The sequence below is a fragment of the Mycteria americana genome, chromosome 15 (genome assembly GCF_035582795.1).
Source record: "Mycteria americana isolate JAX WOST 10 ecotype Jacksonville Zoo and Gardens chromosome 15, USCA_MyAme_1.0, whole genome shotgun sequence".
NCBI lineage: Eukaryota > Metazoa > Chordata > Aves > Ciconiiformes > Ciconiidae > Mycteria > Mycteria americana.
The window spans coordinates 4,603,997-4,630,676 of record NC_134379.1 but is presented as its reverse complement, the minus strand read 5'-3'; the positions used below and the strand labels follow the sequence as shown (position 1 = coordinate 4,630,676).

Genomic DNA, 26,680 nt, shown 5'->3' with positions numbered 1-26,680 from the left:
ACCCATTTACTGCAAGCCAAACAGCCTGAGCTGTAATTTTATTAACTCTACAGCATGCCAGAGGGAAGAGATGCTTCTTCAGCACCCAAACCACAGCAGTTTAGCCCACTACAGGGAACTTCTGCCTTTCGTCTTCCTGCTTGTGCCTCCGCAGCAACTGTCTCTTCCCCTCAAACAGCACAATGCCAGCAGCGATAGCAGAGTTCAAGCTGTCCACGCCTGGCACCACAGGAATGACCAGTCTCTTCCCCCCAGTGCTGGCTGCGAGGTGAAGCGCATCTGGGCTGAGACCGTGGGTCTCTCCACCGATCACCACTGCCACTGGAGTCTGTGTCCAGTTCTCGTAGTAATACTGCGCGGCCAGCTCTGGGACGCAGACACCCGCCACTCCCTCCTCATCCTCGTGCTCAGGAGCAGCCTTGGGTTTGGATTTCACAGGAGCTTTCAGGTTGCCAGGAGCAGAGCCAGCCCCGGCAGCTCCCCTCGGCACGGAAGCGGTCTCAGCCTGAGCGTCTGGGTCTTTGTTGTCGGCCACGCAGACCTGGACACCGGCAGGAAGGTTGCTGGGAACAGATTCCCAGTCCAGGTTGGCGATGATGGGCAGACGGAAGTGAGCTCCCATGCCTGCACGGAGCACCTTTGGCTCCCACGGATCCACACAGCCTGAGACGGAAGGGAGAAAAACGGCGACACTGCAGCAGCTCCCACAAAGATTCAGCAGCCACTGCTTGCCGCAGTAAATCACGTCTGGGCCAGGCACTGCTTACAAACTCTTGGGAACAATATCTTCAAGCACCTCTTGTTCTCTGCCTTACCCCCAAATTACTCAAACTAAACCTTTTTCCCCAGGGATGCTGCTCTTACCTTTGGTGAGCAGCACTTTCTTACAGCCTGCTCCTGCTGCAGATCTCAGAATAGTCCCCAGGTTTCCTGGATCTCGGATATTGTCGCAGATGAGGAGCAGTGGCAAGGAGCTGGTTAGCTGAGTGGCAGGGTAAGACATCTTGGCATGGTCGGGCTTCGAAAAGATCCCTGAGGAAACAAAGTGCTGACAGGCTTCTGACTAACACACCCGAAGGAGAGCACTAGCTTTCATTTAGTTGGCCCAAATTTCACTGAAGAGCTGCTGGAGAAAGCATTAGGAAAAGCACTGCTTAAGAGAAGTTTAAGAGTTTGTCACTTGACAAGAACTATTTCCCAGCAGAGCTGGAGCGACATGCTATTAAAAATGAGCATTATCAGCTTCAGTGTACTCTAGGAGCCACTTTCACAGTTACCAGAGCAGGCCAAATAAAAGGGAATTCTCTCAAATTATGCCACTCTTGACACACTGCCAGAATGTCTAGGGGAAGGTTATGAAGAGAGAGTCATTATCCGCTTACTAAGTGTGAAATAACTTTGAGCAGTGTTGTGACTGTTTCTAAGGCAACTTACCTATAAGCCCCTGAGGAGTTACGAGGTCAGACCAGCTCTTAATGTCTTCAAATTTCACCTTAACTAAGTTGGCTCGTTTTAGCTCTGCCTCGGGCAGCTCCTTCAGGTGCCCCACAGTGCTGAAGAAGAGAGTCTGCAGCACAGCTCCCGCCTCCAGGGCGTCCTTGATCAGCCTGTGACCCTCCAGCAGCACCTTCCTGTGATGATCCCGAAACTTCTTCGACTTGGCGATAGTCACCACTTTTCTGCGGAGAAGTTAATCGGAGAAATCGGCTGTGACGCTAACACCACCTTCGGTCTGACGTTTGCCAGCCACCGAGAACTTCGCTCAGAAGCCCCCCAGGTATCTTTAGACCGGCTGTAACGGGCATTGCGGCATCAGTCTCTACCCGGAACCCCCCAAGTGGCGGAATTTGCCTCGAATTCTGCGGCCGTGACACCGGGCAGCTCAGGGGCGGTTCCACAGGGGGCTCGGAGAGGGGCAGCCCCAAAGCGCGTCCCGAGCGCGGCCGGGCCCGCCCGCCCCGCCGCGGCGCTGGGGCCCAGCTCCCTCCCGCAGCGGTGACGCCCGCGGGCCGCGCCTCACCCCAGCCTCCGGTCACCGGGCGCCGCCTTCTCGTACCACAGCCCCGGCCCGGCCGAGCTCCGCTCCACCGCTGGCGGCGGCGGCGGCGGGGGGGGCTCCCGGGGGCTCTGCTGCGCCTCGGCCGCCGCGCCCCGCTCCTTCTGCGGCGGCAGCGCCCGCACCCCGCGCCGCCCCGCCGCCGCCACCGCCGCCTGGCCCGGCCCGCCGGGCCGCAGCAGCGAGCGGCCCAGCCCCGGCGCCGCTCTCCCTAGCGCCGCCATCTTCTGCCGTCACCGCCGCAGCGACGGGCGCGCTGCGTGACGTCATCGCTCCACTATGGGGGCTCGGCGCGCGCTGCACTTCGTCTTCAAAGTGGGCGACCGCGGCCGGACCGCGCGCTTCTACCGCGAGCTGCTGGGCATGAGCGTGAGCGGAGGGGAGGGGAGGGGAGGTGGGGGGGAAGGAAGGGGGAACGGAGAGGAGAGGAGAGGAAAGGAAAGGAAAGGAAAGGAAAGGAAAGGAAAGGAAAGGGAAGGGGATGGGATGGGATGGGATGGGATGGGATGGGATGGTGGGGAGGGCTGGGCTGGGCTGGGCTGGGCTGTTGTTGCCCACCTCAGCCGCGGAGGCCCCGGGGCTCGCCCGGCCCAGCTCAGCTCAGCCCGGCGCGGCGGGAGGACAGGGGCTTCTCCGCCCTCCGTGCCCGCCGGGCCGCTCCCCCGCCCCGACGGGCGCGGCCCCCGGCAGCCGTGAGGGGTGCGGGGCCCCGCCGCCGCCTCCGGCCCTCGGCCCCTGCCCCGGCAGCGGCGGCGCTGCGTGAAGCCTGGCAGGGAGCGCGGAGCGGAAGGGGAGCGCGTTTGCCCTGTGCTGAGCTCTTTCTCGCCTGGTTGTAAGGTGTTGAGGCACGAGGAGTTCGAGGAGGGCTGCAAAGCCAGCTGCAACGGGTGAGTGCCCTGCGCCCCCTCCCCGGCCCTTCCCTTCTCCTGTCACCTGCCAGTCATGACCAGCCGCGTATTGTTATTTTATAGGTAAAACATAACAGCAGCATCCTGTTGTTAGGTAGGTAATACCTGCCTTTGTTGGTAGGTAAAATATCCCAACAGCATCCTGGCTTGTGTCAGGAATAGTGTGGCCAGCAGGAGTAGGGAAGTGATTTTCCCCCTGTACTCAGCACTGGTGAGGCCGCACCTCGAATGCTGTGTTCAGTGTTGGGCCCCTCACTCCCAGAGAGACATTGAGGGGCTGGAGCGTGTCCAGAGAAGGGCAACGAAGCTGGGGAAGGGTCTGGAGCACAAGGCTGATGGGGAGCGGCTGAGGGACCCGGGGTTGTTTAGCCTGGAGAAGCGAAGGCTGAGGGGAGACCTCATCGCTCTCTACAACTGCCTGAAAGGAGGTTGTAGAGAGGTGGGTGTTGGTGTCTTCTCTCAAGTAAGTAGCAATAGGACAAGAGGAAATGGCCTCACGTTGCGTCAGGAGAGGTTTAGATTGGATATTAGGAAAAATGTCTTTACTGAAAGGGTGGTCAAGCGTTGGAACAGGCTGCCCAGAGAGGTGGTGGAGTCACCATCCCTGGAGGAGTACAAAAAACGTGTGGACGTGGCACTTCGGGACATGGTTTAGTAGGCATGGAGGTGCTGGGTTGACGGTTGGACTAGATGACCCTAGAGGTCTTTTCCAACCTTAATGATTCTCTGATTCTATGAAATAGGGGTGGGGTTGATTTGTTTGGTTGGTTTTTTTAAGTACTTCCCTTGGAATCAACAGTTCCCCTTTTTGTGTAGGTATGATGTTTACAGTGAAACGCAAGTATTGCTGTATTGCACCTATAGACTGATACTGAGCTTTATAAAATTAGTTCTAAACTTCCCTGGAATTACATTCAATTTCATGGGTTTTTTACAGATACGGGGCTATCTAGTGTCTTGAGTTAAAAATCCCTCCTGGTAGCCCCAAAGGCTTTTGTCTGTCCTCACCAATGAAAGAAATCTTACAATCTGGTGCCTGGCCGCTTACCTTTCCTACTTCGCAATAAGGAAGCGCCCATATAATTCCAGCTAATGAGCAGCTTGTGCTCTTAAAATGGGAGCTGTTAAGAAGGAGGTAGAATTGCTTTAGTCCCGTGGTCATGAATGACAGCCCGAGGTCAAAGCTATTGACTTGGGGGATGCCTGAGCTGCAATGAGAATTCTTCACAGGTATCAGCTCCTGCTTGGTGGGAGGTTACTGGATTACCTGTGCCATTTGTTTACTCTAGAAATGCAATTCTTCCTTGAAACACTAATACTTGCAGTTCTTGCTGTTTATTTCTGATACTCACGACAATTAAATATGGATATTCCAGCCCTTACGATGGAAAATGGAGCAAAACGATGGTGGGCTATGGGCCAGAAGACAATCACTTTGTTGCGGAATTGACTTACAATTATGGTATTGGAGAATATCACCTGGGCAATGACTTTCTGGTAAGTACCACGCTTAGCAGCAAAATCTTTCTTCTTAAAATAAGCTTTTTTTATTTTTATGATTAGGAGTTTGTTCAGCATATAGGTTGTACCAGTTGCTTTTTTATGCTGTTTGGTTCCTTAAACGCTTTTTATTCTTGCTTTTGTAGTTGTCTCCAAGTCGGAAGAGCAGAAACTAGAGCAACTTTGTGCTCACTTAAGATGTGGGAAATGCTTCCTTGAGCACTTTCCAACTCAGTTGCTCTGCGTGTGTAGGACAGCTGGTATTTACTGGCAGACCTAACGTGGAATGATTAGCTAAGAAACATCTTGCTGTAGGAAAACACTCTTTTATTTATTATTACTTATTTCTTTGCCATTTACTAGCTGACAGCCATTGAAGTTTTCATGTTTCTTCTATAAATACATGTAACGTGTTTGCTCATTGTTTCCCCTGAGCTAATATTCTTCCCCCAGTTTGCGGGGTGTCAGGGAACAGCCACTTAGGAGCCACGGATGTCTACTAACCTGGTAGAACAGTTAGGAACGCAGTTTTCCTTTTCTGTACCATGCGTTGAATCAGAGTTTTAAATTCCTTTTGCTTTTCATTTCTTTTTGGTGTGAAAGAAAGGTAGATGAATGCATTCCAAATATATGCGGGACGTGCAGTAAGACTAAGCTTATTTTACAGGAGCACGATACGTGGTTCTCAGGAGATTGTACAGTCCATCTGTTATAAAGAGTAATCTCGTTTGTTTCTGGTCACTTGTAGAGGCAGACTCTTGAAAGGCAGGACTTACACACCATCCACCCTGTGAGTTTTGTGTGTGTCTGTTCTGTTCGCACTAGGGCATAACACTTGTGTCCAGCCAGGCTGTGAGCAATGCTAAGAAGATGGGGTGGCCCCTCAAAGAAGTCACAGCTGGTATTTTTGAAGCTGAAGCCCCAGGGGGCTACAAGTTCTACTTGGAAGACAAGGAACAGCTCAAGCAAGGTGAAGCTTACACACTCGCTCTTACTGGTGTTCAAAACAGATTTACAAGTGGGATATTAGAATGGGCTGTGCATTTGCCTCAAGGGCATTTTATGAAACAGGGCATGTTTTTGTTATTTCTTTGCTACCTTCCTTCTCAAGAATGTACAAGTGAGTTTAAAACTACAATATATTTGTAACTAATTTCAAATTATTGCAATCTTACAGATCCTGTGCTAAAGGTAACCTTGGGTGTCTCCGACCTGCAGAAGTCTGTTAACTACTGGTCCGATTTGCTCGGGATGAAAATATATGAGAAGGATGAGGCAAAACAAAGGGCTTTGCTGGGCTATGCAGATAACCAGGTTAGTCCTTAGAAAACTTTCCAGTTCTGATCTTTAAGAGTTGTGTCTCATCATAGAAACCTCTCACTTCTTGAGAACAAAATCTTAAAGGGAAAAAAAGCTCTTAATTAAAGCAACTGTGCACTTAATTATGTGCATTTAAATTAAAGCTTGCGTACGCTTAACTGTATTTTAAAAAAAAAAAAGCTGTGGTTTGTTCTGGTAATTCTGGCTTGTTGGGAAATATGTATATGGGCAATTTTGAAATTGTCCACATCAGTGAAGAGCTGGAGCGAATGTAGCGCTGCGAACAGCATCCTTGCAAGTCAGGCTTTCTTTTTTCCTCTTTCAGTGTAAGTTGGAGTTGAAGACTGTTGGAGGAGCGGTGGATCATGGGACAGCGTTTGGGCGGATTGCCTTCTCCTGTGCAAAGGAAGAGGTAACGATCATATTTCCCTTACCCCTTTCATTACCCAGAGCTGACTAGTGGGAGGTTAATTTCTAGTATTAGCAAAGTATCTCTAGTATTAGATGTGTACTAGATTAGTACTAGATTAATTTCTAGTATTAGATGTGAACAAAATAATACTGAGCAGATACTTTGTTTGTATTTCTTGCAGTGGGAATGTAATGGAGTTGTGGGTAATGGGGAACTGTAAATGAGAACAACCTGAATGCATCTGATCTTCATGTGACGAGGGTTGATTTTTGTTTGTTTGTTTTCTGTTTAAGTTGCCAAACATTGAAGCACTGATGAAAAAGGAGAATCAGAAAATTTTAACACCTCTGGTTAGCTTGGACACACCTGGCAAAGCCACAGTGCAAGTGATTATTTTGGCTGATCCTGTGAGTTATACTGAAAATAGCGATTAAATTCAATTTAAATTTCCCTCTGCCATTTATCTAACTTACCTGCTCTTAAACTTGGTTTAGGATGGCCATGAAATCTGTTTTGTGGGAGATGAAGCATTTAGAGATCTGTCCAAGGTGGACCCTAACGGTGACAAGTTGTTAGATGATGTAAGTAATGCTGTCTGCACATTCGTTTTCTTCCTGATTATAGATACCTGTAGAATGTAATTGTCGTTCCATGTGGAGTTTTTCTGAGAAGCAAATTGTACAGCCTTGCTAAGGAAGGCAAATCAGTTTTTAAAGTTCACTTAGTGTCCTGGCTAGAGTTTTCCAGCCTCGCTCTCGGGGCAGCTGGGTGGTGCTGTGTCTTGCTGGGCATGTCCAGCAACTCTTTGGTGTAAGTTACTACAGAAAATGATTTTTAAGCTGCAGTAATGTCAGCGCAGCTGGACATCCTCCCGAGGCAGAGGGGCTCTGGTATGGAGCATGAGCTATGGGGGAAGGCTGTGTTTAAACTATCCTGTTTGCTCTCATATTACCAGATCATCTATTTATTTGCTGCAGCAGAGAACGTTTGTTTTCAGCATCTGTTCTCGTTACTAGTATGTAAAAAATAATTTATTCATCAGAATAGCTTTCCTCCAAATTAGAAAGTGTCCTTGTGATCAATCCAGATTTGTAGGAGAGGCTGGTGAGTGTGAGCATCCGGGCGTCTGGTGACTCGGCTGCTCTTCTGAACATGTCAATGCTTTTCTTTGTGCAGGCCATGGCGGCGGACAACAGTGACAAATGGTTTGCTGCGCAAAAAATGAAGAAGGCTTCTGCTTAGCTAGAGAAGAGGACTGGGCTGCTTGTTCGTGCCTTGGTTTTCATCTGAGCGAAATGTCAATCCTATGTAACGTGTTGCATTACCCCTTCCAATAAGAGGGCACGGTAGTGTCCCATGCTGTTTGGTTTGTTTGATTTAAGCTTGTGTCTCTTACTGCTGCTCTCTCCTTTCTAGCAAATAGCATGTTCTCCTTCAAAAAAATCAGGTGGCGCAGTAAGGAGCAGATTGAGCATGTGGCTTCAAAAACAGGGGCCATCAGTTAAGAGGAAAAACTCACCTCTCTGTTGTTGTTATACTTGAAAAAGAAGTGGCTAGATTCATTAGAATATCCCGTTCTCTAACTAATTGGCTTTAGCTGTCCTGGGTTTGCAGCTTAGAGAAGAGGTAGCTGTGGCTGTGAGTATCACAGGTACCCCGCTTCCGTGGCAAAGTGTCGGGCTGAAGGGAAGGGCTGTGTAGGGAGAACCTGAGCAGCTCAGCGATCATAGTGCCTGCCTGTTTATTGGGAACAGAGAAATTATCTTGCTAAAAGCACATGAATATTCTAGTCTGGAACAAACCCTATTTTCATTCCAAGATGTTTCCCCGGCCTTCAACGCGAAACGTTCGTTTGAGAAGCCTGTGCTGCGTTTCTTGCTGGGGTCACGTTATCGATGTGGTGGTTTCCACCTCTTACCAAGGAGCTCCCACATTCCAGGCAGGAGCTGGGGCTGTGCTTCAGGGTGTGTAGCAGCGCTGCGCTGTCTGCTGAGGTGCCGGGAGGCAACTTGAAATAAGTATATCATGGTTTTGCAATTAGCTTTTGATGAGAAATTGCCCTTGGAAGTAACAGTTCAGGGTTTATTCCGTTGGAATGAAGTCACTCTGCTTTTGCTAGTGGAATAAGGGCTGGGAATACAGGGAGTAATTATCAGCATTGTCCGCGTCTGGCACCCTGCCTGGTTTTTAATCTTTCTTGATGAAAACCTTAAATAAGTTTCACAGGGAAAAGCGGGCAACATCAGCAGCGTTAGCAGTTGCTGAGGCACGTCAGCGCTTGTTGTGAATATTCTGAGTTCAAACAGGAAAAATTCCTCGCTGTGATTTTGTTGCTTGAGCTTTTTGATTAAAGTTCAGTGATGATTTCCAATCGCGTACCGATCAAGTTTAAAACGTCACGCGTAAGCTGCACCCCTGAAACCGGCGCTGCCGCTTGCCAGCGTCGCCCTTAAACGAATAAAAACGATTCGGGAGGACGGTTTGAGTGCGTTTCTTCCCCCTGCCCGGCATGGCCCTGCACCGAAGTTCCTCTCCCTTTTAATTGAGTTCTCGATTTTCATCCACGCAAATTAATCGCGGGAAGGGCGCGGGGGGGGGGGCGGGCGGCGCCACCGCCGGGCCGCCAGGGGGCGCTGTGGGCGGAGCGGGGCAGCGCGCGCTGACGGCAGAGCGCGCCGCCGGCGGGTCGGGTCGGGTCGGTTCGCGCCGCCGCCGCCGCCGCCATGGAGCCCGGTGGGTGCGGGACCGGGGGGAGCGGGGCCGGGGCGGGGGGAGCGGGGCCGGGGCCGGGCCGAGGTAACGGTGTCTCCGCGCAGGGCCCTGGGGCGTGTGCGAGGAGACGGCCATCCTGCACGGCGGGTTCCTGCTGGCCGCCCGGCTGACCCAGCCGCGGCCGCTGCGGGAGCTGCGCAAAGCCGACTGGCCACGCGTGGGACCCCCCATCACCGACGCCCTGGGGGAGATCGGGGCCCGCTGCCCTTCGCCGCTGCAGCACAGCCTCTGGAAGAAAGAGGCTGTGGCCATCGTCTGGGCTAAAGTCCTGCTGCCGGGCCCGCCGGCCGCCTCGCTGGACCAGGGATGGAAGGAGGACGGTTTCTTCTCCGTGGGCAGGATGATCCCCGACGTTAACCACACCGTCCTCTTCGAGCTGGTTAAGGCCCTCGGTGCGCCCCGGCTCTTCGTGCAGCTGCTGCTGGCGCTGCCCCAGGATGTGCTCCGGAGCGAGCTGGAGCGCTTGGTGGAGTACATCGCCGATGAGACGTCTCCGTCAGACATCAGGTTCTTCTTGGACGTGTGGTGGGAGGTGATGAAACACAAGGATCGACAGGAAGACTCAACAATCTCTGCGTTCAGCGCTCTCATACGGCAGCATGGGTGCGAGTCCTCTCTGGATGATGGTCTCCAGCCCCCAAAGAGGTTCAAGGGTGACCCTGGCTCTCCGAATGACCCCCCTGCTGCCAACAGCCTGCTCGTGGCCCTGATAGAGGGGTTAAAGCAAACCTACAGGAGCATTGCCCTGCCCCGCATGAGGTGCTATGCCTTAGCCAACCTGGTGGAGCTGCTGACCGTGTTCACCGAGCTGGAGGCAGAGAGCAGCCCCCTCTCTGTCTCAGAGTACCTGGGCAAGGTCAGCTCTGTGGTCAGCGTCTGGACCAGTGACGCTGAAAGCCAGTTCCACCACAGGGGGCTGGACGAGAAGGTAAAGGAAGCAGAGAGAAGCATTAACCTCTTGTCCATGGCCAAGCTCTCTCGTGAGGAGCTCTTTGTTGGCTTGGACTTTCTCTGCAGCTTGTTGCATGCCTGGGGAGAGGAGCTGCAGGGCACCCTGAACAGCTCTGAGGAGCTCTGCTATGAGAGCTACCGGCTCCTGGACACTCTTACTGCCTTTGGGAAGAACCTGGTTTGCTTCTCAGATACTGGAGACCTGGGTGAGGATGAGACACGTGTAGTGTTAGAGCTGACACAGATCACCAAGGACTTTCTCAAGGAGATCGGTGCTAGCCTGAAGAGCAAGGATTTGGACACCAGCCTTGTGTCTTCAGTTGCCATGACAATCATTGAGCAAAAGCTGTACCGGCATGTGGAGATGTGCTCCGTTTTTGCATCTGAAAAGACCTGGACCTTTTCGAAGGACTGGGTTGACTGCCTTGTGAAAAACAAAGCTCTCTTCCAGAAACCAGAGCTAGTTTTGAAATTGCTGGAGACGCTGGTGAACTTCACCATGCTCCGCCAAGACAAGGAGGCCCAAGGGCTGCAGATACAAGCGACCAAAGCCATCGTGGAGTGTTACACTGAGCTTTTGTTAACCGACAAAAACAAAGTGATCTCAGGCATCCTGGCATCCTGGGGTGGACCAGGTCTGTCCCTGAACTTGCAGGTTGTCATGGAGGGGTTCCAGGAGGATCTGAATGTGACCTTCAACCAGATCACGAAGAGCGTGTCTGATGAAGGCCTGACCAGGGCTGTGGCTTCTGTGGCCAGGCTTATGCTGCTGTACCCCGAGGCCACAGTGAAGCAGGTTTGTAATCTTGCTGTAGTCAACCTAGGAGCACACCAGTTCCTCGCACAAATCCTCTGCTCCTTCCCAGCACTGAGCTTCCTGGAGACCCGCGATGATCCAGGCAGGCCACGCAGCCTGGTGGTGAGGTGTCTGGAGGAGGCAGTATGGGGGAGGCTTTCTACTGCAAGGGAAGAGGAGCAGTTCCTTGAGTTCTTGGCCTTTCTCATGCAGCCAAGCTCAGCTGCCCCGCTTGTTGCACCTGCAGAGGTAACCAAAGCCTTTGTCCTTCCCTATTTGAAGTCAGACTCTGCTCAAATTGAACTGAGCCTGCAGATCCTCAGTAAGGTTTTGGGGATACAGTCCTGTTCAGAAGAGCATTGGATCAAGTCCTGTCACCCGTTCCCACTCCTCCTCAGCCTCTGCAAGCTTCTAGATGGTTACACAAAGTACTGGCATCAGCCTAGGGACCAGGTCTTCCCTTCGCTGGAGACCAAAGACCTGGTACTGAACATCCTCTGCCAGCTCTGCGAGGTGGTAAGACCAGAAGCCGCCTCCTCCCCTGAGCTGTGGGTCCAGTCGCTGGCTTGGCTTCACAGGAAGGTGGCATCTCTGGACTGGACCATAGGTCTCCGGCTGAAGAAGCTTTATGGAGACCACTTCAAGAACGAGGTCCCGGCAACGCTGTTTGAGATCTGCACGCTTCCTGAGGATGAGTGGACGTCCCAGCCTTTGCCAGCTTATGGACCAGGCAGCGGGCTCCTGGCGTGGATGGAGTGCTGCTGCGTGTCCACAGCGCTCAGGGAGACAATGCTGACGCTCCTCACGGTCAATGTGGACAACCCTGAAGAAGTGAATCTTTTCAGCAAAGGGTTCCTGGTGGCCCTCATTCAGGTCCTCCCTTGGTGCAGCCATAGCGAATGGAAGAGGCTCATGCACGTGGTCGAAAACCTGCTGCAGAGGCAAGTCTTGCACGTGCCGTACACGCTGGAGTACGTGCAGTACATGCCCCTGCTCAACCTCCGGCCGTTTGCCTGCTACCTCCAGTTCTCTGTGCTCTTCCTGCGAGGCTTCCAGCTCCTCTGCAGCTCCAGCTGTTCCACTTGGCTGCCGGCAGAGGCTTGGCTCCACGTGGTCCAGCTGTACTGCGGCAGCCTGACGGACCTGCTGGGCTCCGTCAAGAGTGCCGCAGGGCCACCCTCGCACCCCGCCGAGGACAGGACCTCCACGCAGGAGGTGTCCTTCATCTGCATCCAGATGTTCTGCCACCTGCTGCACGTCGCTGCCATGCTGCCGGACAAGGAGTGCGGCGAGCCGCTGGTGGTGGTGGCGTTGGAGATCCTCTCGCAGTACGAGACGTTCAGCAACGCCGATACGTCCCCCAGCAATGCGCTGCGCAGAGCCAACGAGAGGCACTTCCTGGAGTCCATCACGGACAACGTCAGTGACGGGGCGCTGCGCGGCACCCTCCTGCAGAAGCTCAGCAAGCTGGGAGCCCGCTCGGGCGGGGAGCCGGCTTGAGAAGCTGGAGAGGGTGACAGAGGAGAGCACTGATCCTGCCTCAGGGGACCGCTTACGTGGAAAGTTGTAAGATCTGTAATAAACCCTATCTATTTTTCTCTTTTGAACTTATTCCCCCGCCCCCCGCTGTGTTTTCTTCCAACCTGTCTAAGCAGTAAAGATGGGTAGGAACAGCCACGCTCTAATTTTCCAGCAGGAATAGCTGTGGACACAGTTGTTCCTGAGCCAAGCTGCCGGTCCTGTGGCTCCAGCCTTGCCTGCTGGCGGTCTGGATTTATACAGAGAGCCCGGCAACCTCCGGCATCAGGGAAATCGTTTCCCTCTGGCTCCCCTGCCGCCAGCCCTCTCCTAGTCCTGGGCAGATTGCTGGGTTCGCCACATGCTGCCGGAGGCCAGGAAGCGAGTCTGGTGAGTTCAGGGCGGGCAGGAACATTTGGAAATAGGTGTGCGTTGCTCCTGCCCGGAGGTGTGGGTGCAGCGGTAACCCTGTGCGTTAACACCCCCACCCAGAAATGAACGGCACGTGGGAGAGACATCCAGTGGTGTGACTCGGAAAGGAAATCTTTATTGGTCTCCTGATAGTAAATAGGGCAGTGTTAGTGCAAACTGAGGTGCCTCATTGGCTTTTTTTTTTTTTTTCCTTTTTGTCCTCGCGTAAGGCACATTATTCGCAATGAAAACAGCGAGATACAAACATCTGTAACAGGTTGCAAGCAGTTTATAACAGCAGCTGGTCTCAATCGTTAATGTAACAGTAGTGTTTCTGCAATCGCCGACTGCATGCTGGAAGAGGCCCTTTATTTTACTCTTTCCAGAATACGGCCATGGCTGGGACAAGACACTGAAAAGAACCAGGTTCTCCCAGAGCTCAGGTGTTGTTTTTAGACAGAATGAAAGCCACAGCGTGGCCACAGGTCTCCGGGCACAGGTGGCTGCAGGGGGGCTGCTGGGGCCACAGCGGTGCAGTACCTGCCCTGGAGCGGGGGACCCCCAGCGAGCTGCAGGGGGGAGGTGGCTGCCCTGGCTTGCGCTGGCTGCAGGGAAGGAACTGAACCGCTGCCGTCTGACTTGCACACACCCGCAGGGCTCGTGAACCCCACGGTGCAGGGTGGGCTGGGAAGCCTGTACCCATTTTGCCGTGACTGAAGGTGGAAACGGGCTGAACGGGTGAAGGACGCAGCTCGGCGCCCTGCTCTGGGGTTGCTGGTTCCTCCTGTGCTGACCCAGTTCCCTCCCTGCCAGCCCCTGGCTGACCTCGCCTCGCAGGGGACTGGGATGGGGCAGGAAGGACGGACAGTATGACCGGAGCTCAGGCTGTACCGGTACCCACGGGGTGCTGCCAGGGCTGCTGGTGTCAGCTGGAGGGAGAGCAGGGCAGGGTGGGGCCAGCCAGGCTTTCAGATACTCACTGGGGGCATGTGGGGAAGATAAAAGCAACTGCAGTTAGTGGAGGGGGTTGAAGGTTGATCCCCTGCCAACAAAGGGCTCCGCATATTGCCCAGAGACAGGGACTTAGTCTCCTGTCCCCATCCTGCCCTTCAGCCATGGGTGCTTTGCCCTGCCAGCATTGCTCCGAGACAGCTCCTCTATCCTGGCATGAGCTTCTCTCCCCCCCAGCCTGATGGGGACACCGGAGCCACCCTCCCCTGGGACACAGGGGAGGGTGTCTGCTGTCAGACACAGACACCAGACAGTTGTAGGGAAAAGCACCTTTGGGTTAAGTGGAGTCTTAAATGAGTTTGAGCCCAGCAGCAGTGGGAGGTAAGACGCTGAACTGTAGTGTAGAGGCGAAGTCGGTAAAGGTCGGAAACAGAACCGTGCCGCAGCCCTGGGGCCTGGCTCTGCTCTCAGCTGGAGGCTGTAAACCAGAGCCAGAGGAGCGAGTCGGGGCTGCGGCAGGTCCGGCACGCAGCTGCCCCAGTCCCCAGTGCTGCTGCCTGGGGCTGGGCACGCTCCAGCATCACCTCCGCTGCTGCCTCCAGGCTGCAGGCTCCTTCGTGCCTCGCCAAGCTCAGTGCCGGTGTCTGGTGTCAGCCCCAGAAGATGCGGGGGGGGGGTGTTTGTAACAAACCCCTCTTGTGTAACCATTAGTTCCGTGCCGCAGCATTGGATCCCAGAAGGAACGCTGTGCTTATGGGCAGACCTCCTCCTCCTGCGCTGGCTCCCACGGGTGGGAGGACACAAGGCACCGGAGCGATGTGGGAAGAAAGCCTTCCTAGCCCAGGCTGGCACTGCCTGGCACAGCAGTGGAGAAGGCGAGGCTGCTTCCAGCTAAAACAGCCCGGTGGTATCGCTGCTTCTGCCGCTCTGCTTCCGTGATGGTCCCCGCAGCGCTGGCGTTGGAGGTGGAAGAGCCGGGGGGGGGCTGACCCTTTTCCAGCCCCCGCGCTGGGCTGCCGCTGCCGGCCGTTATCTGCCTTTATCGGCGGGCGACCTGCCGTAGAGTCGGACGGCTTTGCGGCAGATAAGCCTGAACCAGTAGAGCTGGGGGGCGATGAGGGAGGCGTTGGCTATGTTGCAGTGCAGGGGGATGCGGAAAGGCACCATGTAAATGGGGATTCCCACCTGCCTGCCGTAGGCCACGTACATGAAGGGGAAGAGGAGAATACGGCAGAGGAAGAAGGTCACCAGGATGAGGATCCCGTTCACCTTGTGCAGGAGCGTGTCCTGCATTTTGAGCTGGGGAAGGAAGAAGGCGAACGTGGGGTGAGCACTGGGTGGGCAGCACCCCATCCCTCCTCAGGCACCGACTGTGCTGGGAGCATGGAACTGAGCACCCAGAAGGCGTGGATGGGGGGAGCATTTTGGAGGGAGCAGGAAAGCAGGGTGGGAAGGGATGGAGGAGGAAGGGGGAGGCGTGGGGGGCAGAGCAGGAGGGAGCGGGGCGGGGGGATACAGACAGGAGGGGGCAGCACCAGGACACAGCACAGCCCCCAGTTTGGGGATGCCCCTGGGCACGCTGCTTACTGGGGAAAGGGACGGGAACCTAACAGGAGGCGGGGAGGAGGGCAGCACTGTGGGGGAGCTTGGGGTTACAGCCGTGGGGCTGCCCCCCTCCGAGACCCCCAGCCCAGCTGCTGCTCAGCAGAGAAAAGGTACCTGGTACACATGGAGGACGTCTCCTCGGCGCCGGCCCAGCTTTGCGCTTGGCCGTGCCAGGCACCGAGCTCGGCCTAGCCAAGCACAAAGACCGCGCTAACGGGAGGATCTTGATTAGCCCTACAGCCCACGGATGTTTGCCGTGCGGGCGGGGGGCACGGCACCGCTCCGGATCCAGCACTAATCCGACACCTTTGTAGCAGGTAACCTCCTCCCCTAAGCCCTGGGACATCCAGAGCTGATGTCTGGTAGGAGAAAAGCTCCAAGACTGTGTTCTTTCTGCCTGCCACACCGCTTCGGCTGATGGAGAAGGGCAGCCTGGGGCGGGGAAAGGGTACGAGCTGCTGTGGGGTTCCCAGACCCGAGCCCTGGCCCTCGTCACCTACCTGTATGAGGATTTTGCCCAGCGATACGAAAGGCGTGCTCAGCTCTGCTATGAAGATGCAGCCCACGAAGAAGTCCCCCAACTCTCCCCTGAAGTGCTGCAAATGAAGCCGGCAGTGAGCACGGGGCCCTGCTGGAGAGGCGGCTGGGAGCCAACACCGAGCATCTCCAGGGGGTCACGGGCTCCTGGCCGGCAGAGATGCTTTGCCAGACACAGCCTCGATTGCAAGCCCTTGCAGCCACGTGGGGCTCCTCACGGGCTGGGTTTCACAGCGGCCGTGCCCAGCCCTTACCTGGGTGATGGGGGTGAGCACGATGAGGATGAAGAGGTGGTGGGTCACCATCAGCCGCTCCTGCAGGAGGAAGCTCCGCACGCTGGCCAGCGAGTGCTTCTTCTCCACGACTCCCCTGTCCTGGCTCTTGTGCCAGTGGCAGAGGTACATGATGTAAATGTCGTAGGTCATGTAGGGAACGAGGACCCAGATGTACTCTACGGCCAGCCAGTGCCTAGGGGAAGAGCAGCACACACAGAGACATCGCAATGGCTCTGAGCACCTCGGGATGCTCTAAGAGGTGGAAGAGAGTCTTTAGGTCTGAAATGGAAGCAGCGGATTTTGAAGCTGATGGTAAGCTGAGAGGTGTCGAAATTTAACTCGATTTGGCTCAGCAGAGAAAAGGTACCTGGTACACATGGAGGACGTCTCCTCGGCGCTGCCCCCGCTTTGCGCTTGGCCGTGCCAGGCACCGAGCTCGGCCTAGCCAAGCACAAACACCGCGCTAACGGGAGGATCTTGATTAGCCGTACAGCCGGATGTTTGCCGTGCGGGCGGGGGGCACGGCACCGCTCCGGATCCAGCACTAATCCGACAGCTTTGCAGCGGGTAATCTTCTCCCCTAAGCCCTGGGACATCCAGAGCTGATGCTTGGTAGAGAAAAGCTCCAAGACTGTGTCCTTTCTGCCTGCCACACCGCTTCGGCTGGCTGCCTAACCTAGGGAGCGTTTGGAAAGCACACGGAGACCTCAGAGTTAATTAGAGATGCCTGGCCTGGCCTTGGGAGAGTGAAGTGCAAAATATCTAATATAGGCAATAAACCCCCATGAGACGTTTGTCTGTTGAGAAATAGTTGCAGGCAGCTGCCTGTTCCCAAAGCATGTTGGAATCGTGGTTGCACAATCTGGGCAGCAGCAAGCCCTGTTCTGCAGGGAGACCGGGCACCTTAAAAAGTCCTGAGTGAAATCACACTGATAAAAGAAAAAAAAAAAAAAAACCCACCCTACACTGCTGCTTAAAGAAATGTAGCTTGGGGCCCAGATAAATCTGCTTTTGCTCTCCTGCCATCTCAAGAAAAATTTTGTTGCATGCATTCCTATTTCAAATAGAAAGATGTGAGTGATGTAAAGCGGGGAGGAGAAGTGACCAGCTATTATGTTTGCAAAACGTGCCCAGGGCTTTGGAGGGCAGTTATAGTGCCAGCAATATAATGATTGTCTGCCTGTGTAAATAAATTGGCAAATTTTACTGCAACCTTTGTGATGCTTCCTGGCTCTCTGTCTTGCTGTCATTCTCCAGGACCTTCCCTGCTGAGCACTGGTCTGTATTCAAAGAAAATCTAGGTCTCCGACCAAAAAATGTTTGCACGGAGCTGTTGGCCTTGAAAGCACTCAGGCAAGCCCACAGCTCCGGGAGAAGGAGGGCTGCCGGCAGCACCTTCCGTCTGTGTGGGTCTGGGATTTATCATCTGACCGATCTATACAGCAGATATTTTATTTTAGAGCAATAAGGTAACTCATTAGACTGCCTGGGTTAAGCAGGACTGAGCAATTTGGATAGATCTCACCGCTAGAGCAAGGTAGGACGTTTCACATCTTTGTATTAAAGGCAAGTTTGCAATAACTGAGAGGGCAGCCCTCCCTAAAACCCAGTGTGACGGTCAAATTCCAGCTCAGCGTAATTATATTCTTCCCTCCTACAATTTTCTCTGCTATTCTGGATAATAGCTCTGTTTTTAAGTCTTCTGACCCAGATTGCGCTATCGCTCCTGCTGAGAGCCACATCTGGGGCAGTTTACCTCGGAGCATTGAAGACAAGGCGATGTGATTTTCCTTCAGAGCAAACTTCATACCGAGTTTCTCATTTCTGGACTCCTTCAGCATCCATTTGGCATGGAAAAGGTGATGCACCTCTAAAATCAGTTCTCACTAGGCCTGCTTGACTTGTTAGTAACCGTGAATTTCAGCTTCCAGCAAGGGGACTCCCTACCCCTTTAGAAGTGATGATGTCTTTATTTTTTGCTCATCTACGGGCCCGCGTTACAGCCCATCCTCAGGAGACCCTCCGTGCTGGCAGAGCAGCCCCGGGGCTGAGCGTGCTGAACAAGGCAGCGCCTTTCGGGGGGTGTACGGCCAACGCATTGCCCAACCCTTCACCCGAAGCGGAGGAAAGAGGAACATGAAACTGGTTTCCTCTCCCCTTTGTACGTGCAAGCCTTTGGCATAAAATACTCCAGCTGCGAGCTGGCCGGGCACAGCCTCCGCGGGACAGCAAGGCTCTCGGACGGGATTACCTGTCGTACACCACGTGCTTGCAGTTAAGGACAACCGTGATCCCCGACACCGTTGCCATCATGGCTTGGACCATTGACACCAACCTGAAACCGAGAGAGAGAGGAAACGGGTCACCCCAAAGGTCGCCCCAGAAGGGCCGAGGAGCAGGGGTGGCCTCGGCACGTTGCACCAGGAGAGCTGTCAGCACTTAGATGCCTACTTCGTGCGCACCCCGAAAACCTTGTCGTGGCGAGGAGGAGCTCTGCCCCCGCGCCCAGGCGCCGTGGGACGCGGCCGGTGGCTGTGCCAGGGGGCACGGCGGGGGGTTGTTTCCAGGTATCGTCCCTTCCACCCCCGTGGATCAGCGGTAACCCTGCCCGGCTCCCCGCGGGCAGAGGCAGAGCTGCACCGGAGCATCCCCGCTCCGCGATCGGGTACCTGCCACAGCGGGGGGGGGGGGGGGGGCCGGGCAGGGCTGCCCACGCCTGGGGGGCTGCGCCCGCCGCCGGCCTCTGCTCCCCTGGCGGGGTCTGGGCTCGGGACCGCCGGGGGTCCGGCCCCCGGAGCGCCGCGGGTCGGGGCACCCCTCGGGTGCAGGCTCCCAGCCAACCCCGGGGCTCGGTGCTCTTGGCCCGTCCGGATCGCTCCGGCTCCCGGTCCCGGTCCCGGCCCGCCGCGATGGGTACCGGTGGCGGTAGCATCCCACCGCGGTCCGGGTCGCCTCCCGCCGATCCCGCCCGTACCTGCCGCTGAGGAGGATGCGGTCCTTGCGGCTCCATCCCGGGGCGGCCCAGCGCAGCAACCGGATGCAGAGGACGAAGAGCCCCGGGAAGAAGGCGGAGGCGAGGGCCAGCGTCCGCCACATGGGGACGACCGCCGCCGCGCTGCCTCCCGCCGCCGCTCGTCAACAGCAGGCCGGGCGGCGGGAGGGTCCGGCTCGGCACCGCTCGGCACGGCTCGGACCGGACCGGCACGGCTCGGCACCTCTCGGCACGGCTCGGACCGGACCGGACCGGCACGGCTCGGACCGGCCCCGCCGCCGCCGGGACGCGCCCTGCAGCGCCGGGCGGCAGGCCCCGCCTCCGCCCGGTGGAAACCCCGCCCCGTGAGACCCCGCCCCGACAAGCCCCGCCCCGCGAGCCGGTGCGGCGGAGGGGGTGTGTCCTCTCGCATCCCGGCGGGCCGCGCGGCCCGGAAGCGGCGGGGCCGCCATGGAGGAGGACGAGCCGGAGCTGGCGGCCGGGCTGGAGGCGGCGCTGGAGCTGGCCCCCGCCGTGCAGGCCGCCATCGAGCAGGTGCGCCGGGGCGGCCTGCCGCGGGGTCGGGCGGGGGCCGGCTGGGCCCCGGGGCGGGGCCAGGCCCCTGTGGTGAGGGGCCAGGCCCCTGTGGTGAGGGGCCCGGTGCTCGCTCTGTGAGGGCCCCGGGCGGGGCTCTGCCGGGCGGGGCTCTGCCGGGCGCGGGGCCAGCGGTGTCCCCCAGCGAGCTCCAGGCCTTCCGCTGCTGGGCCCCGGCAGGCCCCGGGCTGGCCGTGCTTGGGAAGCGGGGGGGAATGCGGCCCGGGCGCCTGGCGTGGGGGGAGAGCCCCTCGGGCCCCGGGGCGGGCTCTGCCGGTGTCCTGGGGCTGCGCCGGCCGCCGGCTCGGGTCCCCCGGGTCACGTTAGCGTGGGGGGTTGTCACCTTCCTCCGCAGAGCGAGGGATGTCTCATCTAATCGCATCCCCACCGCTGACGGACGCGGGGCACGCCTGTTCTCCGTCCTCGAACTGAATGCTTGTTACTTGGTGTGTAAAGCATCTTAATGGAGTCCAATGGCCTGCGACTCGCTTGAAGTCAGGGTAATCTGAATGTCCTGGCTTGACTTTTGTGATCAATATTATGTTCCAGCCCAAGTCCTTCAATGTTCCCTGAAATCCTTTGTGGCACTTGGAGCCCAGCAAAAGTCCACAAGAACCCGGGGTAAAATCACGCGTCCGTTGGAGTCTGTGACTGAGCTTGCACTGACTTCAGCCGACCCTTCTTGTCTGAAGAGCTCTTTCTTGTAGTAGAAGTCTGTGGACAGCAACAGGAGCTGTCTCTCAAAGTATCACTCAAAAAAGTTTTCTCACTTTCTTGAGTGTCGAGGCTTGCGGGTCACTTTGGTGGCTCTCCTCAAAGAACTAGGGCAGACCTGTGGTGGCTGGCACAGCATCTCAAGGGAGCCCAGCACCAGAAGGTGAGGAAGGTAGCGCAGTTTCTCTGCGGGTGCTGTGCCAGCTTTGGAATATTATTGCTCCAAAGAAAGAGACACCCCACATACTCTTATCTTTGCATGAGGTTGGCACACCTGGCAGTAAACCATTGAGTAATTTTTTCTGAAACCTTGAGAATTGCTAAATTAAATACTGGCTTCTAAAGGAAACCTGGAACTCGTCCAGAAGAAGAATCCTCTGCACTTTACAGAGCCTGTGTGTTTGAAAGCCAGAGAGGCCTGGTGGGATTTCTAACATTGTACAACCACAGAAAGTTGCCTAATGATATTTTCATCAAGCACAAAATGTCTCTTCAAGGTAAAACACATCTTTTAGAGACAATCTTGATTTGAGTTTTCAAGCAATGGAGAATCCACCATATCCCTGGCTGAGTTATTTTAACAGGTAGTAAGGCTGCAGGCAGATGTTCACATCCTGAGCAAGGGGAGATGTTGAGGATGACACTGCCTTCTGTCACTTCCTCACTTGCATTTACCAACCCAATAATCCTGTTGTTCCCGTGAGTGTTCTTTCATCAGCTGTGAGCAAAACCTGCCACATTCTGGTTAAATGAGCAGAACTGGCTCAGCTGACTTCTGCCTGAAGCAGAAGGGAGCACACGCAGACTGGTGCTCCACCAAACGTGGGGTAGTCACTTCTGGTGAATGGGTTGTGACAAAAACTTAGGAGTAGCAACTTCTTTAGCTGGTACAGCTCCCTGCAGTGTTGATCTCTATCTGCAGTTTGAGAGTGGAGTTCCTGACTAGCCTTTATCTTCCATCCTGCTCCTTGCTTCAGCTGCTCTTAATGCTTGTGGAGATTTGGGATTAATTGAACCTACAGGAGTTGGGAGCCCAGAGCAGGACAGGCTGGTTGTGATGCTGCGACTGTGCTCTTACGATGGGCTAATGTCAGAGCATCTTCCTTACTCAGGCACAATCTCATGCATATTTAACTGCTGCCTCCTTCTCCTTGGCCACAGAGTAGCTTTGGGAAAGCTGCTGAGGAGGCCTGTTTCAGGGAGAAGTTGCTCTTGTTTAAATGATCTCAGAAAACCACTGCTTTTATGCTGCAAAATGTGTAAAACAGTGTAAACGCTGTATGTGCCCGGGTAACGCAGGTTTCTGAAGGTTTTCAGTGACCAGGGTGAGGTGGAGGTGATGCTGCAGGGCGAGTGGGGTGAGCTACACGTTTGCTAGGTGAGGTTTTGACCATGGAGCACAGAACTGGTGGCTGTATAAATATGGAACGAATATGGTAGCAGAGAAGGGAACGTAGCGTATTTTAGTCTGTGGGGACAAAAAGGAAAGCCTGGCAGCTGCGTTTGCATCGTTTGAGCTACTTCTGACAAGAGATGAGATCTGTTTGCACCAAAGCTGCTCTTTTATCTTTCCCGTGGGTAGGAAGAATCGTTCAGCAGATTCTGTTTCTCTCTTTTTTTCATGTGAAAGTGGCAAACCAAGTCTCCAGAGAACTTGTACAACCATTTCTTAATTCATCATATTTCCTATTATGTGTCTGTGAAAAGCAAATCCTCCATCTCTCACCACAGGGCCTTGCAAAGCCCAGGCAAAGATAAGGGCAATGCCTCAGTGGGGGGGTTCATTTCCAGACAACAGCAGAAGCATCAGAATGGTTTGGGATGCATAATTAATGGCTTGTGTGTCTTGGGAATTCCTTGCACATGATTGATGGTGCTGGGGCTGTACGTGGAAGTATGCATGTATATTATCTGTGTTTATCCAGGCTGATATCCACAGGAATTTTAGTAGGTCAGAGACCTCCAGAGCACATAGCTGCTTTACTCCTGGGCAGAGGCCTGATAGTTCTCTGTGCACGCTTGTTAGGACAATGCTGTGAAACTCAATTGGAAGTGGGTGCTGAAGTAATTAGAAGTAGTAGATAGTGTGTAAAGTTACAGAAATTAGCAGTAATGTATTGTTGATTGTATTTGTTTTCCTCCCTCTCTTCAGGTATTTCCCAGCCAAGATCCACTGGACAGAGCTGATTTCAACGCTGTGGAGTATATTAATACTCTCTTTCCCACTGAGCAAGTAAGTAGTGCTTGCAGTACAGCCCTCTCAGTGCAAGGAGTAACCTGATAGTAAGTGACTGAAGGCGTGTTTAAACTTGTACCCAAGCCTTTTCTTTTAAACAGTAGCACAGGTAGTAAGACTATAACAATAATCACTTCTTAAATTCGCATCTCATGAGGTTCATTGTCATTATGTAGTTTCTTTCACCCAAAGTGCTTGCTGCAGTAAAAGTCCTGCTTTGATCTGTAGAAATAAATTAGTTTTCTACATAGAAGTTTCTCTTGCAGTACATTTCATAACTTGCTGTCTATTAATCATTAGTAAATCCTCAGGGGTTTCAGCCAAATAAGGCAGGTACTGCCTGTGAAATGTCACTAGAGAGTCATCCATGTTTGAAACCTATTGTTTCTTTTTGAGATTGCCGTGGGCTCATATCTGTACTTTGTCTTCCCTAAATCATCCCCAGGGGCAGTTTTGGACCAAGCTATTGCGAAAAGGAGGTGTTTCTGCAGCTGAAGATTGGGTTGTGAGGCAGTTCCAACACTTACTGTGTTTAAGATCCTCTGCAGTACTGGCTTTTTTGGCTTTCGGCCGTTTCTAGTTAGTTTTCTGGTGGTGCTGGCTTGGCTTTTTCCCCTTTGCCAGTAGTGGAGAGCTATTTCCCCTGCAGTACCCCCACTACAGCTCCAGCAGCAGCCAGGCCTCCTCTACCCCATGTGCTGGGTGTCTGGGCTCTGCAGGAGGGTCTCTGCCCAGGGAAGGCGAAGGCTCTGTCCCCATCGCCCACTGGAGGTCACTGTCACCACGGCGTTTCAGGAGCAGTTCTGCTGACAAGGCAGGGCTCAGGGCACCCTGCTTGCTCAGGGCTGGGTGGGAAGCGGGGAGCCTCTGGGACCTGCAGGGCTGCACCCTGGCCTGCCCTGCCCTGTCTTTTGCTGCTCTTCATGGTGTGACCTGAGGAGCAGCTAAGTTACCATGTGTCTCAGTTCCTCCATCTGTAAAACAAAGTCATTGCTCTCCTCTTTGTAAAGTGCCGCGTGTGAGGAAGTGTTAGGTACCACAGCTGATGTGTATCGCGGTAATAGGTTCCCCATTTCACTTCTCTTTGGTTTTTTTTCATGTTGTAGTCTTTGGCAAACATCGATGAAGTTGTGAACAAAATCAGATTGAAAATAAGGTAAATGTTCCTCCATTTCATTGCGTCTCAGGTGGTGAGTAGTCTGGTTATCACCGAGGCTTCATAAATACAGCCTTTGTACTATGGCTGATAGGAATTAATTTGCTTAAAATGCATGAATAGGGTCGGTCTCAAGTCCGATAGTGGGACAGAGACAAAAACGACTCCCTGTAATTATAATTCTTTTTTATCCTTTGCCCCTATTGTATAATACATGCCTTTCAGGTTATTTTAGCTGATGGCTTGCAAAGTAGAGCTTTGAAAAAATAAACTAAGGATCAACAAGTACCAAATTTTAGTACAGTCTAAAGGCTAAGAGAACAAACTACCCAGAAGATTTGGTTGCTGAAAATTTATTCTCTTTGTGAGGTCAAAATAGCAATTGTAAAACCTTTCATTTTGTACTTTTTAAATTGTCGTTATTGGTACTAAAAATACAGAATAAATATAAGTGTGCAGAAAATACTTACATTTTCTGTGTAGTTTGGCATTACCAACCTGAAATGATTGAGACAGCACTTGAATATGTGGAAAGTGGAAATTAAAACGGACAAGGGAAAACTGACAATATTGCTTAAGGGAAGAGAAATTCAAGAAGCCCTGAATAAATTAGGAAATGGATTTTTATTTTTGCAACAGGAGTTTTAAATTATGTAAGATAGTGATGTCCTGGGGGGGTTGTGAGTTTAGCATTGATAGCACCAGCTTTTTTATTTTAAATCTGTTCTGTAGCTCTCAAGGTTCCCACAATTGTTTGGATCAGGCACGTAGAGAATGAGTTTGACATTATAGATTCTTTTTTCCAGGAGGTTGGATGACAACATTCGAACAGTAGTGAGAGGACAGACCAATGTGGGACAGGATGGCAGGCAGGTACGTGCACCTGATCTCCGGTAATGCCAAGGGTTCTCATCTTGCGATGCTAAATTGAGGAATGGCTCTGGCAGGCAGAAACCTGCTCTCATTGTTAGGGAGATGTTTCTGCTGTCTCTTACACTAATGACTTTGTGAGCTGCTCACTGAACAGCTGTTCTAGCCTGCTTTCTGATCACCCTCCAAAGGGAAGTGAAGGAGAGATTGATTTAAAAATCAAAAGTAAAACCAGGAGGCTTGCTGTTGTGCCACTCTGAAGCTAATGATAAAATGGACAGGATTAACTAGGTACAAGCACATTTGCTGCTGAGTAAGGATCAATAAAAGGCTATTTAGCCTTTTAACTAGGTTGTTTGCTGAAGTATCCTGAGTTGCTAGTGACTAAGCCTGATGACTGATTGCCAGTTCATCTTGCATGTCTTATTCAGCTATCAGGTTTTCACTTGTCTTTTGCTTGACAGATGTGTTTGCTTGGAGTGCGGTATTGGAGAGCACGGCCATGGCTGCAGTGTTTGTGAACACTGAGCTTGGTCCATGTGTTATCTGATTTTGAGGTATCACCCAGTGCTGCTGTATTTCCTGTGTCTGTTCTGGTTTAGACCAGGAACATTAACGTCTTGAATCGTCAATCATGCTGCTTTTCTCGTTGTCAACATTGACTCATCTTTTTAATACCAAATTTAAGACTAGGTTGCTGGGATGAGATAGTCATTCCCTCACTAGCATGGCTGGCTGTATTTTCCACTTCTTGCTGCAGTAGCCATTGGTGTGTATTTCTAATCCTACCTCTGCCACAGACTCCGTGGCCCTGAGTGAATTATTTAACTTCTCTATGCCTTCGTACTGCTTTAAAAAAAAAAGTGAGATGCTTACCTCTCCTAGCAGAACGAGTTTAGTGTTTGCATGGTTCCCTGAGTACTGCTGTTAAACTGGGGATGTGCTTGGGATGTGGCATACCTAGGAGTGGTGCTGCCTGTAATCACTGTGCAGGGATGAGATAAGAAATAAGTGGGGAGGCAATTACAGAAATTGAGGACGGAGCAGAAACTAGTGCAGTACTTGGAGAGTTTGGGTGTGATTGGAAAGCTGGTGCTGTTGTAGCCTTTTGAGCCCCTTTGGGGTGACAAATTCAGAGAAGACCGCAAAAAAGCGGGATCAAGAAGAGCTGTGGCTGAGAATTGCCCAAAGCGCCTCAGGACTTGCAGGTCCAAAGGATGAACGCAGTGAGAGATGAACAAAAGCAGTGCTGCGGTCAGCTGTGCTTGCAGGATAACAAAGTGCCTCTCTGCTATGGAGATTCAGCGAGCTTTGTTTAGAGCTTTGCCTTATGTCTGTGCTTTCTCACTCTTTAATCCCTTTGAAGTTTTCCAAAGCATATACAGACAGACTTGGACAGTATCCTGCTCTGAAGTACTGGGGAGGCAGATCTGTCTGTGCAGCCCTTCATTTAGTTTGGTTGCGAAGGAACCAATTAAATTTCTGTCCAAGTAAAAACCTTCAAACATGCACGTGTATGTGGCGTGTCTGTGCAGGGCATCTTTCAAGTGGGTTGGAGCTGCAGTTAATCACAAATATTCCTGTATTTAGCTGTGAATTTTCCCATTTTCCATCACGTTGCTGCTTTGCAAGGTAGAAGCAGACTTTAAGACAGATGCCAGAGCTTGCAGTTGCATGAACTGCATGGGCTAAGGCCAGACAGTCTCCCAGAAGCGTAACAGTTGTTTCTTACTTTAAGAGATCCTAACAAATACTGAAACCATTCAGTTATTGAAAGTGTTAGTTCTCTGGTAAGAGAAATTGTTTGAATCTGAAATGCTGTGAGCTTTTTCTTTTTGTGTTTCTAATCCAAGTCCACCATTTCACGCTTGTAAGTGCATTTCAGATGTGAATTGCTGGAACAAGACTGTTAAGAGTGGCAGGACTTGGCTGGGCCTCGAAGTTTAAAGCTGTAAAGGAGCGTCAGCAAGCTCAGGCCTTGCATGTCAGCTGGTCGGAGGGATCCGCAGTGGAAGAGGTCATCTTACAGTGCTGGGGAATGCTTGAATTACATTTCAGTTTGAGAAGGAATTTTATATTTGTCTCCCCAGAACGAGACAGAGGAAACCTAGAAGAAACGTTTGCTGT

The 26,680-nt window shown here is 53.2% G+C and overlaps 5 protein-coding genes across 8 annotated transcripts in view; 3 read left to right on the top strand and 2 right to left on the bottom strand.

Annotated features, from left to right (window-relative positions):
- Positions 1 to 25: 25 nt before the first annotated feature.
- MRM3 (mitochondrial rRNA methyltransferase 3) lies at positions 26 to 2,780 on the bottom strand. 3 transcript variants are annotated; one of them, XM_075517796.1, is made up of 4 exons: positions 2,615 to 2,780; positions 1,435 to 1,679; positions 865 to 1,032; positions 26 to 663 (listed from the first exon to the last, which is right to left on the bottom strand). In XM_075517796.1, the coding sequence occupies exons 3-4, from the start codon at positions 1,001 to 1,003 to the stop codon at positions 101 to 103; spliced, it is 702 nt and encodes a 233-aa protein (XP_075373911.1). In that variant the 5' UTR covers positions 1,004 to 1,032; positions 1,435 to 1,679; positions 2,615 to 2,780; the 3' UTR covers positions 26 to 100. The 3 variants fall into 3 exon arrangements, with proteins under 3 accessions (XP_075373911.1, XP_075373909.1, XP_075373910.1); XM_075517794.1 differs by lacking the exon at positions 2,615 to 2,780 and adding an exon at positions 2,021 to 2,295; XM_075517795.1 differs by lacking the exon at positions 2,615 to 2,780 and adding an exon at positions 2,057 to 2,179.
- GLOD4 (glyoxalase domain containing 4) lies at positions 2,275 to 8,673 on the top strand. Of its 2 annotated transcripts, none has more exons than XM_075517797.1 (9): positions 2,275 to 2,425; positions 2,894 to 2,943; positions 4,341 to 4,461; positions 5,290 to 5,434; positions 5,642 to 5,778; positions 6,110 to 6,196; positions 6,490 to 6,603; positions 6,691 to 6,777; positions 7,373 to 8,673. In XM_075517797.1, exons 1-9 carry the CDS (start codon positions 2,336 to 2,338, stop codon positions 7,436 to 7,438), a joined length of 897 nt encoding a protein of 298 aa, XP_075373912.1. In that variant the 5' UTR covers positions 2,275 to 2,335; the 3' UTR covers positions 7,439 to 8,673. The 2 variants fall into 2 exon arrangements, with proteins under 2 accessions (XP_075373912.1, XP_075373913.1); XM_075517798.1 differs by having other exon boundaries at positions 2,289 to 2,371.
- A 242-nt stretch (positions 8,674 to 8,915) lies between these two features.
- Positions 8,916 to 12,326, top strand: GEMIN4 (gem nuclear organelle associated protein 4). Its single transcript, XM_075517645.1, has 2 exons — positions 8,916 to 8,929; positions 9,013 to 12,326. The coding sequence occupies exons 1-2, from the start codon at positions 8,920 to 8,922 to the stop codon at positions 12,213 to 12,215; spliced, it is 3,213 nt and encodes a 1,070-aa protein (XP_075373760.1). The 5' UTR covers positions 8,916 to 8,919; the 3' UTR covers positions 12,216 to 12,326.
- A 418-nt stretch (positions 12,327 to 12,744) lies between these two features.
- On the bottom strand, positions 12,745 to 19,283 carry TLCD3A (TLC domain containing 3A). The gene is made up of 5 exons (XM_075517646.1): positions 18,987 to 19,283; positions 18,264 to 18,347; positions 15,992 to 16,205; positions 15,701 to 15,796; positions 12,745 to 14,894 (listed from the first exon to the last, which is right to left on the bottom strand). The coding sequence occupies exons 1-5, from the start codon at positions 19,106 to 19,108 to the stop codon at positions 14,625 to 14,627; spliced, it is 786 nt and encodes a 261-aa protein (XP_075373761.1). The 5' UTR covers positions 19,109 to 19,283; the 3' UTR covers positions 12,745 to 14,624.
- Positions 19,284 to 19,415: 132 nt separating this feature from the next.
- The window catches only part of VPS53 (VPS53 subunit of GARP complex), a 70,071-nt gene continuing 62,806 nt past the window's right edge, over positions 19,416 to 26,680 (top strand). The window contains exons 1-4 of the mRNA XM_075517666.1: positions 19,416 to 19,538; positions 22,444 to 22,524; positions 23,634 to 23,683; positions 24,490 to 24,556. Coding sequence (XP_075373781.1) covers positions 19,455 to 19,538; positions 22,444 to 22,524; positions 23,634 to 23,683; positions 24,490 to 24,556 — 282 coding nt within the window. The 5' untranslated portion in view covers positions 19,416 to 19,454. The remainder of the gene's footprint in view (positions 19,539 to 22,443; positions 22,525 to 23,633; positions 23,684 to 24,489; positions 24,557 to 26,680) is intronic.